At 32.9% G+C, this 23,833-nt stretch overlaps 2 protein-coding genes across 7 annotated transcripts in view; one reads left to right on the top strand and one right to left on the bottom strand.

Annotated features, from left to right (window-relative positions):
• Positions 1–23,833, top strand: part of DOCK1 (dedicator of cytokinesis 1) — a 513,270-nt gene that overhangs the window by 156,804 nt on the left and 332,633 nt on the right. The gene's annotated exons all lie outside the window — the stretch shown is intronic.
• LOC131201489 (inhibitory synaptic factor 2A-like) overlaps positions 6,102–23,833 on the bottom strand; it is a 62,693-nt gene continuing 44,961 nt past the window's right edge. Inside the window, 1 exon segment of the mRNA XM_058189492.1 lies at positions 6,102–13,499. Within this exon segment, the coding sequence (XP_058045475.1) occupies positions 13,316–13,499 (184 nt within the window). The 3' untranslated portion in view covers positions 6,102–13,315.

The raw sequence follows: 23,833 nt of genomic DNA, 5'->3' as shown, positions 1-23,833 counted from the left end.
TTATTCCATCGGAGCAAGTTCAGAATATGTGATCTATAACCCCCCCTTTCATTCAGAAGAATTAGAAAGCAGCAGTCACCAAATTAGGTTCACAAACTGTGCTAAACGATAATTTCTGTTTTATATTTACAAGTCATTGTATTGTATTAACATACATTGTGGCTTGCAAATCATTGTTTATGGCTCTGTACAGTGAGAGACTAGACAGTGATGAATTTTGAAGCAAACCATGAATTGTATATATGAGCCTGCTCTCTATACTTAATTTATTTGGGGGGTTTTTTAATAGCAGAAGAGCATTGCCATGTGTGGATTAATGTGATTACTAATTACTAATGCTTATTTTCTATTAAATAAAGGATTAATGTGGGGGGAAAAGAACCACCAAGTTCTCAGGTTAGACAGAATTATCTAATCTCAATGATTTCACTTGATAAAGTCTGCGGAGAAGGTCTAATTTTTGAACCTGTACATGCACGCACACTCACATATATCACACTTTAGGGTTTTTTTGTGTTATCAAAAATTCAATTAACTGCCATTGATACTGTTTCAGAAATATTATAATGGAACACTTCAAGCTGTTATACTGGGCATGGCATATTCCGGGGAAGAGCATTTGAGATTTGAACTCTTTGTGGTACAGAATTTCTGTCAAATTCATTTCAACCAATCATCAAAAAATGAGCAATAAGGTCATCCATGGATGCCATTGCATTCCAGTAAAATTAACTTGATGAAATGATAAGCCAAATAGGATTGTAAGCATGTTACTATCTTACTCCTTTTCTCAAGGTTTTTGAGGAAATTGGGAAAATCAGTGTGACTTTTCCTTAATAATCTTGTGCATTGCTGAGAAGCTAATTAGTTATTTGTAATCCTTATTTTATATTTTAATATTGTGCTATGTAATTTATTTTCCTTTGTGATTTATAGCTTTATAAACCAAGATACATTTAAGATTTGATTTGATAGATTTTGCACAGGCTTGTCTTCTGTTGCCTGAAATCTAGTAAATTCTATTTGAACTATTAGCTTTAAGTGGACATTTATCACCAAGTACCCTTATTAAATATGTGCATTTGGAAAATGAGCAATAACTGAGAAAGCAGTGCAGTTGAACAGACCATAAGTATTTAATGAATGCTGACAGCACCAAGAATTTTAGAGGAGCACTTACCTTTTATGATTCAATGCATTTCTGAATGGAATTCATTCTGGCAAAATCAGTGATGATTCACTTTTATACAAGCAATTATGTAATAACAGTTTTTCATTGCAAATATACTTTAGCATGTATCTTCTGACCTTCCACAGATTAATGTCAAATTAATTATTATGCTTTTTATTTCTCCTGAAACTGATAAGAGTATGAATTTGACACTGAAGCAACAGGTGGCAACACTTGACTGATCTCTGAGCTTAGAAAATAAGCAGGCTGGATCTGGTTAGTAGTGGATGGGAGACATCCAGGAGACACAAGAGCTGTAGACTGAACTGGGAACTAAAAAACTATGCCAGAAGAAAGCAACAGCAAACCATTCCTGTACTGTTGCCACTAAAACTACTATTCGTAGGTCACTCCTTAAATCATCAGGATGTAAGATTGATATGAAGGTACTCCAGTATTACATGATAGTAAAAAATTGTTATAAAAAGTAACACTTAATTCTTAATAGCTAAGGATAGATCTTTTTGCCATCCACACACATTTGATTGACTTAGAATAGTCTTGTGAAAATTAAAATGAATAAGAAAGGAGCAGCATTCTCAAAACTGATACCTTAATCTAGATCTTTATTCCCAATTCTACAAGAATTTCTCCCAGGAAAATAAGCTTAGTGTTAAAATCTTAGCGTCATGATGTGGCAAGTGTATACTTATGAGTAGTCCTTACATTAATGTGAGCTACTGCAAGCCTGTCTTTGTTCATAATGCTAGTTATTTTTTCAAAGAGAATACAGCTGAAAATATTTAGGTGAGTTCATGTTTAGAATAATACGTTTTGTAAAATTGCTGATTCTCTATTTTTACATTCATCAAATTGTATTATAATCATCTTAAAGGCAGGAGTTGCTTTTCCCAGTGTTTGACCTCACAGTTTATGGCCAGCTCCATACTTCTAGGTAATGGCTAGGTAATACTTACAAATTAAAGGAAATTAACTATTTAGGAAAATATGATTGAAAGATGAAGCTGATTATTCCCTGTACTTTAAATTAAATCAACAACAACAAAAAGTAAATTGCTAGATTTAGGTGACAACCTAAATCTGGCAATTTCAGACATAAATACATAAATTCAGGTAATTGGAGTAAAGAAACTTTAACATGAATATTATAGATGTGGCCGGACATTGCACTTTTGGTTTAAATCAGTTATTTCATGAAATTTTAGTTTTCTTCTAATCATGTTATATTCCAAGGCTAACTGAGTGCTGATAGGGCAAGATAGTAATACCAACAGACAAAACAAGGACATAGGAGCAAATCTTCAGTCATTATGCTAAAAGCACAAAAAGTTGAGAAACCAGAAGACATTTCTTTGGTGCTACTTCAGGATAGGAAATGAAATAGTTTTCTGAAAACACAATGCAATTTCAGTATTGTAATTTCCCCCTTGATACAGAAATTTAAATTATCATAGATTGCAATGGTGCTGCATACAGCATTTACTGATCCAAGAAGACATATATAATTCAGAGGATTGGTTAAGAAATCTTAAATTATTAATTGTTGTACTTTATTGCTGTTCAAATCGAGGGCTGTTCATAAATGAAGACTGAAATAGTGTGACTCAAGATTTAGTGATGAATATTTTTCTCAAAACTAAATCAGAAATCTCCTAATCACATACAGTACTTTTGTTCACACACTTATCATTGCAAAGTCATAGACAAGTTAATAAATTTGGCATTGAAAAGTCCTTCCAAGGCTGAGGCCCTTCTGAGGGTCACACGCCATACAGATTTGTCCTAATTTTGTCCCATACATCTGTCACTGCTACTGCTGAATTTTTCTTGCTAGTGCAGTGATACAGTAATAGTTCCAGTTTTCAACATTGCTATTAAACATTTCTGTAGAATATGCAATTTTGTTAGGAATACATTGTCTTTGGAAAATTCAGCTTTTCTGGCCCTTTATTTTCACACCTCCCTCTCCAAATTTAATCACATGTTGAATCAATAGATATGTCTTTGCTTCAATTGGCGGTATTAAATCTATGCCATGCTCCCTGGTAGCCAGGGGTCTTCTGTATCACTTGTTTTGGCAATTTTAGGCTTTGCATCCAACTTCATAAATGTTGACAACACTGTAGCATTTCTCAGGGCACAACACACAACTTGCTTACTATCCTTAAGAAAAAGGCTGTGGGTTTTTTTCCCACTTACTTGCTGTTACTTCAGCAGAAGTGCTTGCATACTTGAGCATATCTGATTAAGTCACTCCACAGTAATCTTTAAGATGGAAGGTTTTTTTCACATTTAGAATACAAGTATGCTGTTAGTAAAATTATTCTTTGGAATATCACTGATGGTTTGTGCCAAACTGTCCTTTGGATCCTGAACTTGCATACCCACATGTATACGCTTTGTATTTTCTGATAAAGCACAATATTTTAAAAGAAACACCTTTTTGTTATGCATTGTATTTGTATTGTATTAATTCCATGGAACTGTATTTTGCATGTCCTGAAGTATGTTTTTAGGCAAGGCACCTTTCTCATGAGAATTACATTTTTTTAACCTGAGATATTATACTTGATGAGTTGAATGAACCAAGTCGATTCACTAAAATAGAAGCAATGTGGCTTGTACAGTGTTAACCATTGGACATAATAGCCATTTAAATTTTCCTGAGTTGCAGTGTATGCAGTCTAGGTGACAAAGTGCACTCAAAATTGCCTGCCAAAAATATAGTGCCATCTCTTTAAATTTAGTTTACATTAACATTAGGGAGATAGAAACCAAGTTTCTACATGTCTCCATTGCTTATAATGAATTTCAACAATATCTGGAAGCTCACATTTTCCTTCAATTTTGGTTTAACTTTCTGCAGAAATTAGATATTACTTTTCGTGTATTTTTGGTTTGATGGCACATCTCCTCCAACATATTTAAGGTTGTGAATATGGTTCTGGGCCTTAAACCTTACAAAATCATATGAGGAAAGTGTAAGGAAGACAAGCTAATTCAGTAATCTTTGTGGCTGAGAATTTCAACTATAATCTTTTAATCATTCAATACACCTTGTATTGTGCCATACTTGATCTGTTCACAATTAAATCACATTTCCTCATCTTAGATTATTTTTTAATTCAGATTTTATAATTCATTAAAATCTTAATTTGTTGCTTCATGCTAGGGAAAAGTACCGATTGTATAAATCTCTAGATTTCTTTTGTGGAGTTATGTTAATTTAATTAATTTATAAAGTTTATAAAATTAATAGTCTCAAGATTAAATTGCAATTCTGAATTTATTTTATAATATACTGACAATCACTATATTAAAGACTACGTTGGCTCTAATTGTTTTATATCTTTTCTCATTGAAATGAAATTTTCTGGGTGGCATTTTAACAGTACATGAATATATAATATACTGTTTATCTGACAGCAGTCACTCTGTTTGGGTTACAGCACTGCTATGGAACACAATCAATATTATGTGACATTTAGTACACTCCTGAGCTTTTCAAGTTTTTATTTAGATACTGCACATGGTGTTTATGCATGTGTTACAGTTAGTTTGAGGGATATATATTAGGATTATAGAAATTAATGAATCTGATGCTGATTAATAGTCCATGTATTCAATTTATCTATATGAAGGTAAAATAACTTAATAATTTTTCACTATTGAACTCCAAGAAATAAGGGATAGGATTCAGATTAGAAAGGTCACCTAGCTAAATATTAGAAATGAACATCCATTAAAATATATGGATATTATTTCTAATCTTCCAATAGCAGAGAATACATGTAGTTTAGGATTGAATTATGAACTCCTTAGTGCTCTCCAAGTTTGGTTGTTAGCTTGCAGATATTTCATTACCCAACTAGTTAACATCATCAATGCTAATGAGTGTGGAGTTTGCTCCGTTTATATGCAATAATTTGTCCTGCCAGTACTGGTGGAGATGTAGTTTTCTACTTGGTAGTTCCTTGATTTGGATATTGTTTTCTATTTGATTGTTGTAGATCCTGTGTTCTGATCTTTTTGTTTCCTTCTTAGCTTGGGTGTAAGTGTGCTTTGGCTCCAAGTGTCTAATATTTCAAAGCATTATTTCAAATAAAATAAAACCCAATTTAGGCATAAAAGATGGCTGAGTAACATTAGGCCAGTTACTCTTTCTCAGTCCAACCTATCTCACAGGGTCTTTTTGCGGGGAAACTGGAAGGTGGAAGAAGTATTAAATATGTTCATTGCCTTGAATTATTTATAAAGGCAGGATGTAAATAAAATAAATAATAATAATATTTTCACCAGCTAGTTTGTTCAGTTGCTTTTTCAGCAGAGCAATTTTGCCTTATAGAATAGGGAAAATAATTATCTAGTAAATTACTTCCTTTTCTATGAATCAGTTAATACTTTTTAACCAAATAGTTAAAAAGCATTTCAAAATATTAAATTAAGTAAACTACTAACACTACTTTGGAATCAACCTACCTTTGGTTTCCATAATATAGCTGATAGATAGCCATTTATTGTGGGGATTCTCCTTCCTAAATCTTCTGTAGGAAAATTTGAGGACTAGTTCGTTATCTATTAAGAAAGACATAATTTTAAAGCATAATCTCCATATGTTCCATAATTTCAATGTGGTCTCATTTTGAATGTCAGAGTCATTCAAAAGAACTAAAGAATTTAAAATAAAATAAATTTTTTAAATAAGTTTTTTAAATCGTATTTTAAACTTGTATATTGTATTGTCGGTTTTATTATGCCTGTACACCGCCCTGAGTCCTTCGGGAGAAGGGCGGTATAAAAATCAAATAAAATAAATAAATAAATAATAAATAAAACTAGTATTAGATTTCCTTCATCTTGTCTCTCCGTTTCTCCTTAGGTTTAGGCTAAAGTGCCCAAAGCTGAAATTTCCTCCTAATCCATAATAGTCAGCTCAAGGAGAGGGTATTTGGCAGATGAAGCTGACCTTTTTGTCTATTGCAATTTGATGGAATTTAACATACACAGCTCTATTGTTCCCATGAAATTGTTTGGTGCATTTTTCTCACAAGCTATTGTGGAACAGCAAGGGTGTCAAAATGGCCGTGTCACATTGCTGTCATGTGCCGTTTCATGGTTTTCCCATTTGTGGAACTGGGGTGGGCATGGCCTGCATCTGACCCAGCTGGCCCATGGGCCACCAGTTTGATACCCCTGTTGAACAGAGCTCATCTGAGTAAGCCAATGCTAACTGTTCACCTCACCCCTCAATCCTCTTCCAGGATTGCCTACTGCATCTGCTGATTGAATTCCCATATTCTGGGAATTTTAACAACCATGGATAGGTCCTGATGAATGTCATCTCAGTTTTTAACTATCAGGAAGTCCCCAGCATAAGAACATCCAATTTACAGATAATTTACACTTATGAATTGGCTGCCTACTACTAAAACTAGTGAATGGCATTTTCCTTCCTTGAGCTGAACTGCTGAAGCCGCACAATGTTTTCATGAATTGCTGAAGCTGCATGTTTTTAATATACAGCAAGTTAAAGAGAGACTTAAAAACAGATTTTGTTCATAACCTGGGGACTGCCTGTATACATCCTTTGTGTTACAATTCTTAAGGCAGCCTATTTTGTCATTGAATTGCTCTTAAAGTTAATATTTTTCTCCTGCTAGCTGAATAAAGTCTACTTCCTTATACAACCATTGTATCTTATTCTATCTTCTGGAATAATTCTGAACACAAGACAGCCCTCCAGATATATGCAAACATATATTGTATTGTTTCCCCTTATTTCTCTTTTCCTGTCTAAACATATCCAATAACTTCAACCATTCCTCATAGGCTTATTTTCTTCCCAGGCCTTCTGTAATCTTGGTGGTTCTCTTCTCAATACGCTTATTTGCTATTTTCCTTCCTAAAGCGCACTGCCCAGAATTGGATGCAATATTCTAAGTGCAGCCCATTTAATATACAGTAGAGAAGAATGATTCAGTTCTTCAGCACAGAAACGGGATATAGCTTTTTATTTATTTGTATTTATTTATATCCCACCTTTGTTATAAATAAGTCAAGGCCGCAAACACACCCAATTCTCCTTCCTCCCCATATTTACCTTTTTCTGTGGATAAATGATTTTTTAAATAGATGATTGCTTCACCATTGTTATTTCCTCTTCTTCTGTTGAACCTTCCTTCTTTCCCTCCCTCCTTCCCTCCCTGAACAAATTAGACTGGATTGGTAGGATAAAAGGGAGGCCTGAACAGTGCTGTCCTTGTTCCAACAGTTGAATTTCCTGGAATATCTCACAGCTGATATATACAGGGGTCAAACATCTGTCATTCTAGTACTGTGTAATCACCAGTAATAGGTAATTCACAACCTAGTGAGCAGTGGTGAAATGTAAAATTCGTTACTACTGGTTCTGTGGGCGTGGCTTGTTGGGGGGGGTAATGGGACTGGGTGAGCGTGGCCAACTTTTTTAAAGCATTTTTTCTACAACCTCTTCCCAGCTGTGTTGCCTGATCGTCAAAGGCTTTTGTTTTCTTTTACAAGCTTTTTTTTTGCCTTTAAAAGGAAAAAAAAGCCTCTGACGATCAGGCAACTTAGCTGGGATTGTCAGAGCTGTTTAAAAGCATTTTTTCCTACAACCACCCGCTGTCATTGCTACTGGATCGGGAGAACCGGCAGCATTTCACCCCTGATAGTGAGCCATTAAGCTCTTTTTGTAAGTATTTTTTCTAGATTTAAAACTACTTTATACTTTATCATACTGAATTCTAGTATCAGCTACGCATTAATCAGAACTGGTGCTGGTAAATCTTTGTCATTGGTACTTTAAAATAGAAAATCCTTTTTGTTACTCTTCAGTAGAATATGTACTCCTTTAGCAGCAATCTGGATAAAACTGTCCAACCCTTGGTCTAGTTCCAGCATCTATATATTGTCCACTGGAGGGGTAGCATTCTCTCAGAAAGCAAATGCTTTGGATGGGAAAATCTGTTTTATTGTAAGGGAGACTGTGAGACTCTTCAAGCAGCTCAATTTTATATTTTGGGTCTATCATGGGCTTGTCTTTACTGGGATCTTGCGTATCAGTTTTTTCATCTGATGATTAGCTACCATGCAAGAGTTACACCACCGCAAAAGTAGGCCCTGGAATTTGCTTCAATTCCATTGATTTCTGCAAGGAAAAAGAGACTTGCTTTTGTTCCAAGACTCAACAAAAGTAGAATCCAGAGTCAAGAAATACAAATAGGTTACTAGAAGGCAAATAGTTGCTTCCTCAACCTGGAGTTCATTATTTGTTTTTTTTACTATGATAGCTGATCTTTGCTGCTTCCTTCATAAACTCTTTCTTGGTTGATATTTCTGGTTACCATAGACAGGTATGTAACAGGTAACATAGGTCTGATAAGTCTAGTTGAATTGTGAGTTTATATCATAACCTCATGTTGAAAAAGCTCATTGTCTTGATCCCTTCAAGTGATAAGGTATAAGGCATTTATGTATAGCTTCGTCTTTTGAATCCTGGCTTTTGAGAATATTGTCTTCTCTATTCCAAAATATTTTAACATTTTGATGGAGATTTTCAAAGATTCTTGATAATTGTTTCTAGATTAGATTAATCAGTAAGTCAAATACATAATACAGGTAGTCCTCAACTTATAACACTTCGTTTAATGACTGTTGACACTGAAAAAAAGTGACTTATGTCCATTTTTCACACTTATGACTGTTGCAGCATCCCCATGGTCACGTGATTTACATTTGGATGCTTGACAATTGGTTCATATTTATGATGGCTGCAGTATCCCAGGGTATGTGATCACCTTTTGCAAACTTCTGACAAGCAAAGATAACGAGGAAGCCAGATTCATTTAACAACCATGTTACTAATTAACAACTTCAGTGACTCACTTAACAAATGTCCCAAGAAAAGTCATAAATGGGGCAAAACTCAGTTAACAAATTTCTCACTTAACAACACAAATTTTGGACTCAATTGTGGTTGTAAGTTGAGGACTACCTGTAATAAATTAAATAACTAATTTCTACATGCTGTAATTGCAATAAATTCATTTTCATTATTATTTTTACTTTCAATTCTCCTTTTTAGGAGAGATAGTATAAATAAAGTTTTTTGAAGAACATTTCAAGTAAATGGAGGGATACTTTTGAGTATCTTATATTTAAATTATTTGTACTCATTTTATTGAGGGAGATGTTGGAAATCCAATTTCATTGTAGTGAAATATGGGATCTCTTAATAATAGCAATAATTATCAAGTTTACATATACTGTAGTAGCAACTCATTGCTATTACACAGATGCTGAACTAGTGCTATGTAAACTCTAATTTCGTTTTAAAACATTCACAAAAAATCCCTTGGGTTTTAAAACTTGGTACAGCAATTAAATGTTGAAGAAAAAGTAGAGAGACACTCAGCCAGTATTTGTGGTACAAAAGTGTTTTCAGAGGCAAAAATAATCAAAATAATGTAAGCAAAGCAAACAATTCATATACTCAGCATTTTTAACATTAATATTTTCAATTTTATCTTGACTACATAAAGTATATTACAGTGGTCTGTTTTTTTAAGAAAAAAAGTGATATTTACATGTATTGTTTCCCATTAATTTCAAAACAAATATCTATGTCATTGCTGCTTTATGGGAATTATGCAAACTTAGAAAATATTGTCCTTATAGTATGAAAATAGCAAGTAATATAAAATTACTGCAGCATTTATTATTTAGAAATGGAATTAAAGCATGACATGGAAGTGTATTTGAGTAAACGAGTGGTTGAAACCACATGATATTGCTAATGAATTTAGCAGCAAATTAAGGAATACACAAGTTGGAATAATGATACACACATTTTGGATTTCCTACCTGGTTTTTTAAAACAACAAATTCCAATAAAAGTATTTTCATTTCATGTCAGTTAAATATTATACTTTACTACAGATTTTAGCCTTCTCGCCACAGAATTCTAAATTTTGCCTGAGTGATCCTAACTGTAATACAATGATACATTTTACACACTTGTAAAAATTTTTTATTACAAGTTACATAGTATGGTACGATAACACAATATGTAGCTTTTAGCACGAATATGTGTTTTATCTTTTGAAAGAGGAAATGTAAAAATTAAAAATTGCAAGCGGTTTAGGAAAACATTTTGTTCATGTATTAAGAATACTGAATCAATTTCTCAACTCCAAAATGGTTTCTTAACATTTCTTTTCATCGTTTGATTCCTATATAATGGAATGTGTGTTACTTGGCAACCAGCAAATATATTTTAGGAAATTTTGTTGGATGATGGAAGCCCAAGAGAATATGGGCTATTTTTGAAATACACAGGTCATATGCTAAGAATCTCAGAGCAGCATATTTATAATATGCATACTTGATGTATGTTTGATTTAGCCCAGATTTAAAGAAAAGGGAAAAAAAGCAGGATATAGTCTGTAAACCCGCAGACATGCACCCTATAATTTGCCCAGGTTTCTGGTGCATTTCTTCACAATTATTTCCAAGCTATTAAGTCATGAGAGAAGTTGCAGCTGGGTTATGTGATTAGGAGAGTCATTAAAAGTTTGTTAGAAGAAAATCAGGAAAACGTATGTATGCATGTGCAGCTTTTAACATGCAGATTAACAATTTGTGAGGCAGGGAAATTCACTGTTACATGAGAGAGCACATGTTTATAGCTGTATCCGGTCTGTATCTTTATGATGGCTTTTTAATTGATTTTTGGACTTGGGAGAATTTAATAAGTTACTATAAATCTGAAGAATAAAATTTACTATCAGCATTTCTCGTTAAGAATAATGGCCATGATACATACTACGGGTAAGATCATGAATAAATGGTTGTAATAGCTAGGTTGCTTATTAGGACTATGTGCGATGATCTAGATTCAAAGGGTGAAATGTGATTTAGAAACATAAAGTGTTATATAGAATCTGCCAGAAATTCTTTAACCAAATATATTTTCCTGCGATCACATCAATTGCAGAGGGCAGCTGTGTCAAGCCAAGAAAAAGATGTAACTGACTTAAAATCTTTCTGACATGTAGAGATGCAAGCCCAAACATGTTTCATTGCACGTTGACATTACTGTATATGTATGTGATGTTATCTGTAGGATCACAATCAACATCTCAGCTTAATCTATGTATGTATTTTTTGAAAATGTGTCTTGGGATTAGTAAGAATACCATATAATTATTTAAGATATTTGGGATTAGGTTCTAATGTATGTTGGGATCGACTAAAGTTATCAACTTTAATTAAAAAGACTGTAAAATATATTATGTTTAATTCCATTCTTTTCCAATATAAATAGTCACACTTTTCCAGCAGCATCAAAATGACTTTCTGAGCCTTGTACTTTCTGAAAAAACAATTTAAAAGTAATACTAAAAATAAAACTCAGAAATACTTCCTTACAATAGTCATTGGTAGCCCTCTTGGAATATTAGTAGAAAATGAGTTATAGAATAACAGAAATTTTGAAGTTGAAGTAATTCATGTATCAATTATATTTTCATATGCACATCTCAGGTATTTTTCCATAAAACAACCAAATTATATTTTAATAAAACTCAATATAAATAACATGAAAGTGGTTTAAATATTAAATAAATGATTGTAGCACATCTGCGTTCATTATTTTTTCACTGGAGATTTCCACCACTATTTCTCACTTTATTCTGCTTTCTAGTTATGAAAAAAAAACCTGTATAATTTGAGATAAACTATGTATCTAGAACTTCCCAAATACCTTATTGTAATTGGAAGTATTAAAAAAATGGAAAAAAATCTCAAAAGAAAGCTTACAGAATTATTTTTCAGAGATATTGTTTAATTACAGGAAATAGTGGACAGTTAATTATGTGCTTGATCCCCTGCCACTGAAACTGATGGAATTGAAAGTATCTAAAAATAACTAATTTTTGTTTTTGTTCAATATGTGTAATTACTCTTAAACTGTTAATTGCACATTTTCATTCGATGTTCTCATTTGCTAATATTATTTTAGTAGAAGGATTAGAATGGTTCAGTATCTTCCTTTAATGTGCAAAACTGCCAGGCTCTTGTGAACTCTTAAAAAGCAAAACACAATATATTATAAAATTTCTGGCACAGTGCGTCAAGAAAGTATAGTGTTTTCTTGAGACTAAATTACAAAAGTGTATTAAATTGTGGCAGCTGCCAATGATCTGTTACTTACTATTATGCATCTCTTCCCTTCCCTCTTTCCCTCATTCCAAATACGGTGCCAGAACATATAGTCTTAGCTGTTGGGTACCAACAGATTAAAAATAATATCTAAGAGAGCTTAGTGTCCTTAGCTTTGACCCTGTCAACTGCCAGTAATTAAAGGCATGCCCTGACTTTAGGTGGCTTTTGACTGCTCACCATTTAAAGTGAGCAGTAGGTTATGTGATGAAAATGACAGTAAATCAAAGGTGCCAGCATTTCACTGAGGTGCAATCACTTGGCATAATGCTACAGCACATAAAGGCAAGTATACACATAATCATATCTTAAAAGATTATTCATGGTCTCAGACCATTGAAAATATTGTGCTTTCCTCAGGATATCTATGTGCTGAAAATGGTTCTACCCACCCCAGCATTATATGTGGAAAATTAAATATACAGTGAACGACTTCAGGGGAAAAACATTCTGCCCTTTCTTTTACAAGAAAGAAACCAAAGAGTAAAAACAAAATCTAGACTCTGAAAAATAACATTAACATGTAATTTTTAACAAAGGAACGATGGGCAAGTAATTATACTTTTTCTTTTTGCTAACATGAATTTCTATCCTGGCTTTAAAAATTCTTTAACATCCCACATTGGTGAAATTCAAATAAAAAGTTGACAAGGTATGAAATTTGAATGCCTTACTCCTGAAAGTTCATTCATAGGTACAAAGGCCTTTTTTGGTACATATGGTGAGAAAGAATGCTTTCTTAATATTGTCAGAGTAACACTTGCTGACAGTCACCTGTTCAAATTACTATGATCCTTTTTTAAAAACTCCACAAGTTCATGTGGATGTAGTTTTTTTTTTTAAAATGAAGGCGACCTTAAATTCCATATAATACGGATTTAGTTAAAGAAACCAGAGTTTCCATCTTCCATGTTTTTTTGATTCAGTTTTGGATTTTTGCTTGGGAGTTGAGGAGTAACTCTCCTGAGAATAAGGCAAAGGTGCAACCTGAGTTTCCTCAATAGGGTGAAGTTTTCTCAGAACTGGCTGAAGTTTGTCTTCTTGCTGCTTAAAATCTAATTCCACACTAAATAGTGGAAGGAAAAAAAGAGAACCACAATCAGTTGCCAAGATAGAGGTTTTTGTTAAATTAACATTGAAAATGAATTTGATATGTGAAAGAAACCCAGATTCTGCATTCCTCTAACACAACATACTGACAAGAAATACTGTATTGCAAAACAAGTAACATCTGAAATGTAAAATCATATTTAAATATATTAATTGTAGCATGGAACTGTTACCCCACTAAGATGACAAGAAGCTTTCTTCATAAAAGCTTTCTTAAACTAAGTCAGACCCTTAGTTGTCTATCGTGAATGGCATCAGAGTTTTCTGGATTTAGCCTGTGAATTTCCTGGTCTAGACAGATCTATTCTGCCACTAAGCTAAACTGTAGTACTTCCAGCACCCTTTGTGAAAAGATTGCTTGCAGTGGAAATGTGATGCTGGATTTTGGTTGAAGACTTGGCTTCCTTTTCATCCAAATGGAATCATCTTGGTAGTTGGAAAGTTAACATTTATCTCTGAGCTGCAGAAGATATGTTTTTCCCTGTAAGGTTATCTTCAATATAAATTTATGTTTATATCTTATATTAGTTCATTACAAATTGATTATTCAGCAACAAAATATTCAGAGGGATCAGGATGACAATATAAAAATCCCACTAGAATAGGAGATAATAAAGGCATACAGTGTTTACTCCTATACTTAGAGCCTCTGTGTACATCTGGCACATGAAAAATTAGTTTTATCCCAATATAACTGCAATCATTCCTCCCATTACATTGCAGTTATCCCTTGGCTGTTATTCACTTATTTTTTATCCAGTATTTAAGAAGTAAGCTTGATAGTACCAAAGAGATAAATAAAATAATTCCAATAACCAAGGGCTATTGATTCACCCATAATTAATGTGTAAACAAGCCCATTCTTAATTCTAAACATGAGTGGTTTCAGGATTGTAAAATTTTTGTTGCAGTGCTTATCCATATATTCACATAATATACTCTTGATTTTGGTATATTTTATGCACTTTATAAAGTTGTTGAAATAATGACCTCTTCTATTTCTCTTATCGCTGTGAGATTAGATCCTTGCTGTATATAAACCTGACTTCAGCTAATTATAAAGTTAGAGCTATTAAAACAGCTGTAGAACATCATGCCACTAAACATAATCTCAAAACATAGATGCAAGGAAAGAAACAAACTAGATCTCTTACTCGTTTGAAGATCAAAATTTCTATGTAAAAGTAAAATTACACTTATAAAATATTTATCCCAAATTGTAAGTGTATTTCAAACAGAAGAGTATACCCTGATGACTGCTCTGCAATTAAGGGGGTGGGGGAAGGATCCAGAAGAAATTATAGCTCAGAGATACCATTCATAAAATATGTTTCAGTTTTAATTTATAAAAACAAAGATACCTGATTTCAAGCTGTAACAGAAAGGTAATTAGTAATGGTAATGCACAGCGATTTAGAAAAAGATAATTGTAAAACAAATTGCTTTGAAAATATTTTTTTCATCTTAAACTGAAATGTAGGGGTTTCAGTACCTGAGTGTAGATCTAGGAGGCAAGAATAAAGGCAGAAGGCGAGGGAATAATCTGGATATGGTTCAAAACTGAGGGAAATCTTTAGTGTGGTTTAACATTTTCTCACTCTACAAATAAACCTACTAGTATTCATAGAAATAATGCTTCCCCGCTTTCCCTTTCCTAACCCTAACCCTAACCCTAACCCTAACCCTAACCCTAACAACAACAACAAAGACCAGAATGAATTTGGAAGTCTGCTGGAGATAACAGTCTAAAGTTGGACCTGGATTCTAAGATAAGAAACTATAGAAAAAATTAATTTTTCTTTCAACTTTCTGTAACCACCTGCACTACATCCCACACAGTTCTGGAACATCTCCCTATTTCCAGGAAATACAGATTTATTTGTGAATGTCTTTCAGTTAATATCATTAAATACAAATTTAATATATTTTAAGGTTTTCTTGCCACCATATCTATCACTGCATCTTCAAAAAACATCCTTCAACTTTTGATAACTATGTTTAGTCAACCCAACTCCTACTCTTAAATTAAGATAATTTATACCAATAATTTAAAAAGCAATAACTCCAACATAAATTCTGAATATTTTTCCCTTCTCTTCATTGCATAATAATTCATTTTTCCTACTCTTTGCTTTTGTTTAAAAAATTAGCCATACAAAGGCAAGTACTCTATGACTGCAGTTTATTCAAACCAAGAACATTCTTCAAGAATCTTTGTTGAAAAATCATTAGTCTTTCTGAAGAACATAATGTTGACAATCAGTCCCAAAAAACCCAAAGGTTAGATGCATATAATCTACATCTCCATAACCTATAAACTGTCCCTCCATTCTGTATTACCCATATTTAAACCCTGCATCAATTTAGCCACTCTGTGAATCTGATTTGAGTTGCCACTCGAAAGTATTTATGTCTTTTAATAAAATTTGGTGGGAAAGGCTGCATCAGAATCCTGATTTTTTTGCACAACTATTCTCCTATAATATCTTCTACATTTCAACTTCTGTGTACAATTATTTCCATTCTGACTAAATAAAAATAATTTTGTTTTCTACCCATAATATGTTACAAGAGGACATGGCTCTCTTTCCCCTAGTTCACAAGTCAGAATTATACATAACCTGATGAACCAGTTTGGATCAGAAAGTGCATTTAGGCTATTTGTTGAGTGAAAAACTGGCTGCAAACAGGCTCAACTGACTGTATACAGCACCCCCACTGTTCATTACAAAATTAATTAAACACACATTGCTTCAAGACTTATGTCTTGTGTCTTGTCTTATGTCTTGTCCTGTGTTTATTTTGGAGAGTTTTAAATGCAGATCCTCTCATTTTGTGATAACACATATCTATTCACACCTAAACTGATGCTGATTTTATATAAGCTTTCATCTACTTTTGGTGCTCTTAATATTTATTTATTTGAAATTTTGGACTGAATGCTTACATTTCACAAGTTATAATTTGTTTTCAATTGATCTCAGAATTGGGCATTAGGAGAACCATAACATTTAGGATGAAATTAAAATAAGTAGTCAGTATGTTTTTTTGAAGTCCAAGAAAAAAACCCAAAAACAAATGATAGGTTCATTTGGCTTTTGCTAGCATTACTCCAGATCTTCAATTTTATAGTGTGTTTTAATCAATTTTTTACTGCAGAAATTAATCATGGTAGATTTCAGATACTTTTTTCACTGAACCTGAAATAACTTTGAATTAGCTTACAGAGCGTTCAAGTTTCCTAAATAAATTGAAAACTGTTATGATAGCTTTCAATGTTTATGTCATTAAAATCATTTCCTGGTAACTTACAGATCAGTGTACAAAATATTAAACAAAAAACTTTTAAGGAAGAGTGTAAAGGGCAAGTCTCTTAGGAAATAACTATAGAAGAATATATTCTCACTTATTTTATCAAATTACTTAGAACAAGGTAGGATTAATGTAATTTCTGCACACATGCAGTTGTCTGAATCATAAGTTGCTAAGGCAGAAATGTATGTGTATTTAAGAGTACCTTAATAGTACTAATGATCGTAATAGTTTAGTTTTTTAATTTACTTCATTGTCATTGCACATGGTACAAGGAAATTAAATGCTTTCTTCAGTGTACATTATAACTATAAAAATAAAAACACAAACATTTATACTTTACATTCTATATAATTGAAATTGAAAACCCGATATTGCACTATACCGTAGAATTCAATATGGTCATTGCCCTGGGATAGAAGCTGTTTTTCAGCCTATTTGTCCTTGTTTATATTTTTAAATATTAATATTTATTTTTAAATAATAATAAATATTTTAATATTTAATATTTTTATATGTTAATGTCAATGATAAATTTTCGTTGTGGTTTTATAAAATATATGGCTGATTCCGAATGGAAGATATATATGATCTGATTTTTCATTCTAAGAGGATCTATTTGGTCTGACTGAACAATGCGCACAAAATAATAATCCATGTAATAATCATAAAGTTTTTTGGGGGTCTACTTTTTCTTTCCTTATTAATACATTAAAATGAATTGTTACCCAGAATCCTCTGAATCTGTGGCATTTTTAAGATACAGATTAAAGTTACAAGGTAGATGGTCTTAATCATATTTCTATTATCTTCAGTGACATTAATGTTTGACAAACATTCAGTGACATAGTTTAACAAACAATGCAGTATTATTTTTTTTGCTACAAATTACTGGAATATATGTGTAAGAAAGTTTAGCATCTATGTGACTGTGGACAGTCAATCCCCAATATGTAGATAGCAGGAATCATCATTCTGCAATGGACTTTTGAGTTGAGTAGTTCTTATTCAAGAGATATCACCAAGTTCAAGCTTATAAAACAATCTTTTAAGGATGAAAGATTGTGCCTCATTTCTTTATCACTTTTTGGAGATGATTTTTTTTTTACTGAATTGAAAATATTAAGACACTTCAGACCAAAAAGAATTTTTCTATATTAATTAGGTGAGATACCTCCCACTTGGAAAAAGAACTTTAAATATGATTTTAAAGGTTTTTTTTAAAATACTAACTTTTGGATTAAACAACAAAAGGCTGCTTAGAATATGGATTTTAAAAAGTTAAAAGACTGAGGAATCAGGTGTAGTCGGAATTATAGTTTTGAATTCATTAGATGAATGGTGATTATTTGGTTTGTTTGTTTTTAAGAGAAAACATGATAATTGGATCTTGTGCGCTCTCACAGAGAGGGTCTCCTCAGGGTGCCGTCGGCGCGGCAATGTCGTCTGGCGACACCCAGGGGAAGGGCCTTCTCTGTGGGGGCCCCCACCCTCTGGAATGAACTACCCCCCGGACTTTGTCAGCTCTCGGACCTCCGGACCTTCCGCCGCGGGCTTAAAACGTATTTATTTAATTGTGCAGGGCTGAGCTAGATTTTAAATTATTGGTTTTAAATTGGGTTTTATTTGATATTTTAATTCTAAATTTACGGGCTTTTTAGAATCAGTTTTTTAATTGTTTTATATTGTATTTATATGTTTTTTAAATGCCTGTACACCGCCCTGAGTCCTTCGGGAGATAGGGCGGTATATAAATTTGAATAAATAAATAAATAAATAAATAAATAATAAATATTTTAATATTTAATATTTTTATATGTTAATGTCAATGATAAATTTTCGTTGTGGTTTTATAAAATATATGGCTGATTCCGAATGGAAGATATATATGATCTGATTTTTCATTCTAAGAGGATCTATTTGGTCTGACTGAACAATGCGCACAAAATAATAATCCATGTAATAATCATAAAGTTTTTTGGGGGTCTACTTTTTCTTTCCTTATTAATACATTAAAATGAATTGTTACCCAGAATCCTCTGAATCTGTGGCATTTTTAAGATACAGATTAAAGTTACAAGGTAGATGGTCTTAATCATATTTCTATTATCTTCAGTGACATTAATGTTTGACAAACATTCAGTGACATAGTTTAACAAACAATGCAGTATTATTTTTTTTGCTACAAATTACTGGAATATATGTGTAAGAAAGTTTAGCATCTATGTGACTGTGGACAGTCAATCCCCAATATGTAGATAGCAGGAATCATCATTCTGCAATGGACTTTTGAGTTGAGTAGTTCTTATTCAAGAGATATCACCAAGTTCAAGCTTATAAAACAATCTTTTAAGGATGAAAGATTGTGCCTCATTTCTTTATCACTTTTTGGAGATGATTTTTTTTTTACTGAATTGAAAATATTAAGACACTTCAGACCAAAAAGAATTTTTCTATATTAATTAGGTGAGATACCTCCCACTTGGAAAAAGAACTTTAAATATGATTTTAAAGGTTTTTTTTAAAATACTAACTTTTGGATTAAACAACAAAAGGCTGCTTAGAATATGGATTTTAAAAAGTTAAAAGACTGAGGAATCAGGTGTAGTCGGAATTATAGTTTTGAATTCATTAGATGAATGGTGGTTATTTGGTTTGTTTGTTTTAAGAAACCATGATAATTGGATCTTGTGCGCTCTCACAGAGAGGGTCTCCTCAGGGTGCCGTCGGCGCGGCAATGTCGTCTGGCGACACCCAGGGGAAGGGCCTTCTCTGTGGGGGCCCCCACCCTCTGGAATGAACTACCCCCCGGACTTTGTCAGCTCTCGGACCTCGGACCTTCCGCGGGCTTAAAACGTATTTATTTAATTGTGCAGGGCTGAGCTAGATTTTAAATTATTGGTTTTAAATTGGGTTTTATTTGATATTTTAATTCTAAATTTACGGGCTTTTTAGAATCAGTTTTTTAATTGTTTTATATTGTATTTATATGTTTTTTAAATGCCTGTACACCGCCCTGAGTCCTTCGGGAGATAGGGCGGTATATAAATTTGAATAAATAAATAAATAAATAAATAATAAATAAGTAGGTTTGAGACACTAGAGGGAGGTAGAAAACAATCAATTCATCTAGTTAAGACAATGAAACAAAATCTTTGAGGGACATTTTTGAATTTTGGTCTTTAAAACTATTTGATACAAATAGATTCTGCAACAATGAAGTCACAGGAACAAGCTATAATTTATAAATTTGAAATTAATTTGAATGTGGATTTAAATACATTGAAGAGAAGGATATTTATTCTCTTCTGGATGTGCAAATGAAGCTGATGGATATTCTACTGATTAAAGGAGATGTACGGATATTTAGTGAGAAAAGTGATCCAGATAACTTTTTCTTACTGGATTATAAAAGAGGTCTGTAAATTTTGAAAAATTACCAAAAATTAAGTTTGATAAAAATTCAGGTGAGAAATACAGAATTAGTTTGATATTTCCAGCTTAAAGAATTAATTATATCTAGATTTTCCATAATTATATATAGATTTTGCTCATAAAGAATAAATGATGATAGTTTTGTTTTCGGGATTTTAGAGTTAAGAGATGAGTTATGGGGATAAAAAAGATTATATGCTGATAAGATATTAAAACTGTTTTTACTTTGCTGGGATGAAAAGGGAAGTTACTTTATTTTGTTCTTTAAACATTTTTCATTTACTTTTTGTATCTCTTTATTTTTGTAGTTTGTATTAGTTTATATTCTATTTGCAATGAATAAAATTATTTGTAGAAAATATTACCCCATGCCATGTGTAGTTTACTGTATTATTCTGCATAAATATTTTCAAATTTCCAAAATTTAGAATATTGATGGTAAAGTTAAATGGGCAAGGTATTTGACCTGGTAAAGCAGAAACTGAGAATATTTTCAGGAAATTCTCCCCCTGCCCTTTGTCCTTAGAAACATTATATGAGATCATATGAGTCCCTATAATGTTTTATTCACAATAACACAGGCCAGGTGCAACCAATCAGCTAGCATGAGAAATAGACTGAAAGCAATCTGTTACTACCAAATACCAAGGGAAATAAACTCAGAACTGAAGCCTTGGGGCTTCTCTCCCTCCCTTGCTATTCTATGGCCTATGTGCAAGTTGCTACTCACTGCAAGAAGGGCAGCTTGTATTTTGAGTCTTTGATTACCTATGAGAGTGGTAAATTTGTAAAGAAAGACTTGTTACAAAGACCTACAGCCAATACCTGACAAGAAATAAAAAATGCAACAAATCAGGCAGGCTAATAGGAAAATAAATTACTTTGTTAGAGAAGGAGAGCAAAGTGTTGATATCACTATATACTCAGCACAAGCCCAATTTCCTTGGTCTCTTGTGGATGGATCCTAGTCAGAAGTGAAAAACTTAAGAGACCCATAGATGTTGATGAACCATAAATCTATTATCACTCGCTATTGGTCATACAGACATCATTTAACCATAATTGGTATGAACTGTTGAAAACCCCAGATTCTTCATCCCATGTTTAGTTTTAATTACTTTATTGTGCTATATTTTTTTATACCTTAGAAACCACTAAACACTGAGCTTCAGCAATATACCCCACCAAAACCACGATTTTGGTGTGCCTTTCTCTCCCACTCAGCAGCAGCATCCAAAACCATAATTGCCAACTAATTTTCAGACAAAACAGAAAACAAAAGTTCCTGTATAAAAAAAATAACATATTACCCAAATAATCGAATATTACTATAAAAATTTAAATACTTGATCAATTATGCACTTTAATTGGACTTTAGCTACTGTTCCATATAACATAAATAAAGAATCCATGATGTCATCTTGATTTAAAAATAATTGCATGTAATGAATTCTGAATTCCACTTCCTCAGTTATGCTGTACATGGCATGTGAGGATATAGTTGGATAGTTCTGAAAGTAAAAGTTTTATTAGGCCAGGATGTTTGGATTTTGTTTGTGTATGTGTGTTTCATTAAAATCAGTTTAAAGAGGTTCACTTACATGACTTATAAACATATACTACCTCTGCTCTATGTAGGAATTCCTATATACGATCTTTCAAGGATGTTATTGCTTATGGGCTTCAATGTAACTGGCTTGGCTTGAAATATAATAGCGGTACTTGTTGGCAAACAGTGGCTCTATAGACTCATTCCATGCTTTATGCTACCTCACCATCTATTTTTCATTAAGGCAGGGAGGTATATTATTACATTTCTTCCTGGATCTCTACTTTTCTTCTGCTGAATGAATATGCTTTTCTTAACGTGTGCATGTACACATGTGTATAGAAGAGTGAGGGTAAAAAGTAGGAGAAAAGCAACTATTTTGGGGGGGAACAACTCCCCACCCCCATAGCCCATCTTCCTCTTTAATGCTTTCCTAAATATTACAATGCCAAAGGAAAGGTACTTTCCTTTCAGCAGTTGTGCAATTACGATCCTGAAGGAGACATGACGATGAATATATTCCTAGGAAAAGCACGGATAAGGTGATGCAAGGATATAAAAAATGGCCTGCTCTGGCAGCCATGAATAGAGGTTGCTAATTATTGTCACCTATTAAAATATGCTTTAAAAACAAGCAGTTGGGATAAAGTGAACAGTATATTTTTAAAGATTTTGTATGAAAAAGCATGCAGAAAGAATATGTTTGATGCTAATGTGGATCAAATTTAGATGTGTTTACATATTCCTAGCCAGAAAAAAATACTGTCTAAATGAACAAAGACATGAATGAAAACATACATGAGAGATGGCTGGAACTTTTTTAATGCACTTTACAATATATTATTTTATATACTATGTATGTATGTATGTATGTACGTACGTACGTACGTATAGTGAAATAGATTCTTCCAGTAGGATAAAGTTTGAACCGTAAAGTTTGAGCTTCCTCAATCAGCTTTTAACTCCCACTGCTTTATAGAAAAAGGATAAGCTATTAAGCATATAAAATAGTAGGAAAGAAAATTAGAAAAAAGGAATGGATAAAATCAGTGAATGAAATATATTGCAACAGCCTTAATATACATTGTTGGACCAAATGACATTAGAAAGTGGGCCTTTTCCAGAGGTAAAGAAATGCATATAATGAATTTATGAACTGTCCTTCATTCAACAAGTGAAGAACTGTCACTTCTAAAATGAAGAAGAATGATCGCAAGCAACCATTCAAGTCAAAAGTTTATTTTTAGCATTCACACAAGAACATGTAGCAACAAAGAATTGCTTGATTAGTGTATTAGAGCAAATGGATCAGTACATCACTTCTGATGATGGCATCTGCCAAGAAAATGCTATGGAAATGGAAGAGGAAAAAATTGCTATAAGCCAGAAAATAGAGTTACAGAGGGACCTAGAGTATAAATCATTATAGTCGCTACTCTAGAGTAAAGAAAAAAAATGCTATTAAAGTAGCCCAGGATTTGACTGATTTGTGGGGCATAGCTGCACAAAACTGGAGAGATTGGGAGTCACATCAGCTTCCTGACTTTCCAAAGGTCCTCCAGAAAATACAAACCATTATTGAAAGAGAAGAGCTGATTTTTCCAATCCAGTTTTATGGGCTTTTTAGGACAAGAATAGCAATAGAAAGTCTCTGGAAGGCAAACTGCATCCATTTTACTCTTAAATTCCTTCCAACAAGTCTAAATACTATCAGAGAGTAAAAGAGGATGAGAACAATTTGTTTCCCACGGTCTATTCTCAGTTCCACCTTTAAAAAGAAACCAAAATGGAAAACTTAATGGCAGATGAGAGTATTTTCCAGAAATTATACAGAAACGGAAAAAAATAACTCTCAGAGCCGGCCCTTCTGTGTCTATCTTTGTTTAAATCACACCCATGCCCACAAACTGACAGTAACTACAGTATATCACTAAAATTTAGGTATGTAGTATCTTAGGCTGCTGAAAGGTGGAAGTAGGGTCCATGGAATGATA

Source organism: Ahaetulla prasina, chromosome 6 (assembly GCF_028640845.1).
Source record: "Ahaetulla prasina isolate Xishuangbanna chromosome 6, ASM2864084v1, whole genome shotgun sequence".
NCBI lineage: Eukaryota > Metazoa > Chordata > Lepidosauria > Squamata > Colubridae > Ahaetulla > Ahaetulla prasina.
Note: the sequence above shows the minus strand (reverse complement) of the source record. Positions and strands in the feature narration are given on the sequence as shown.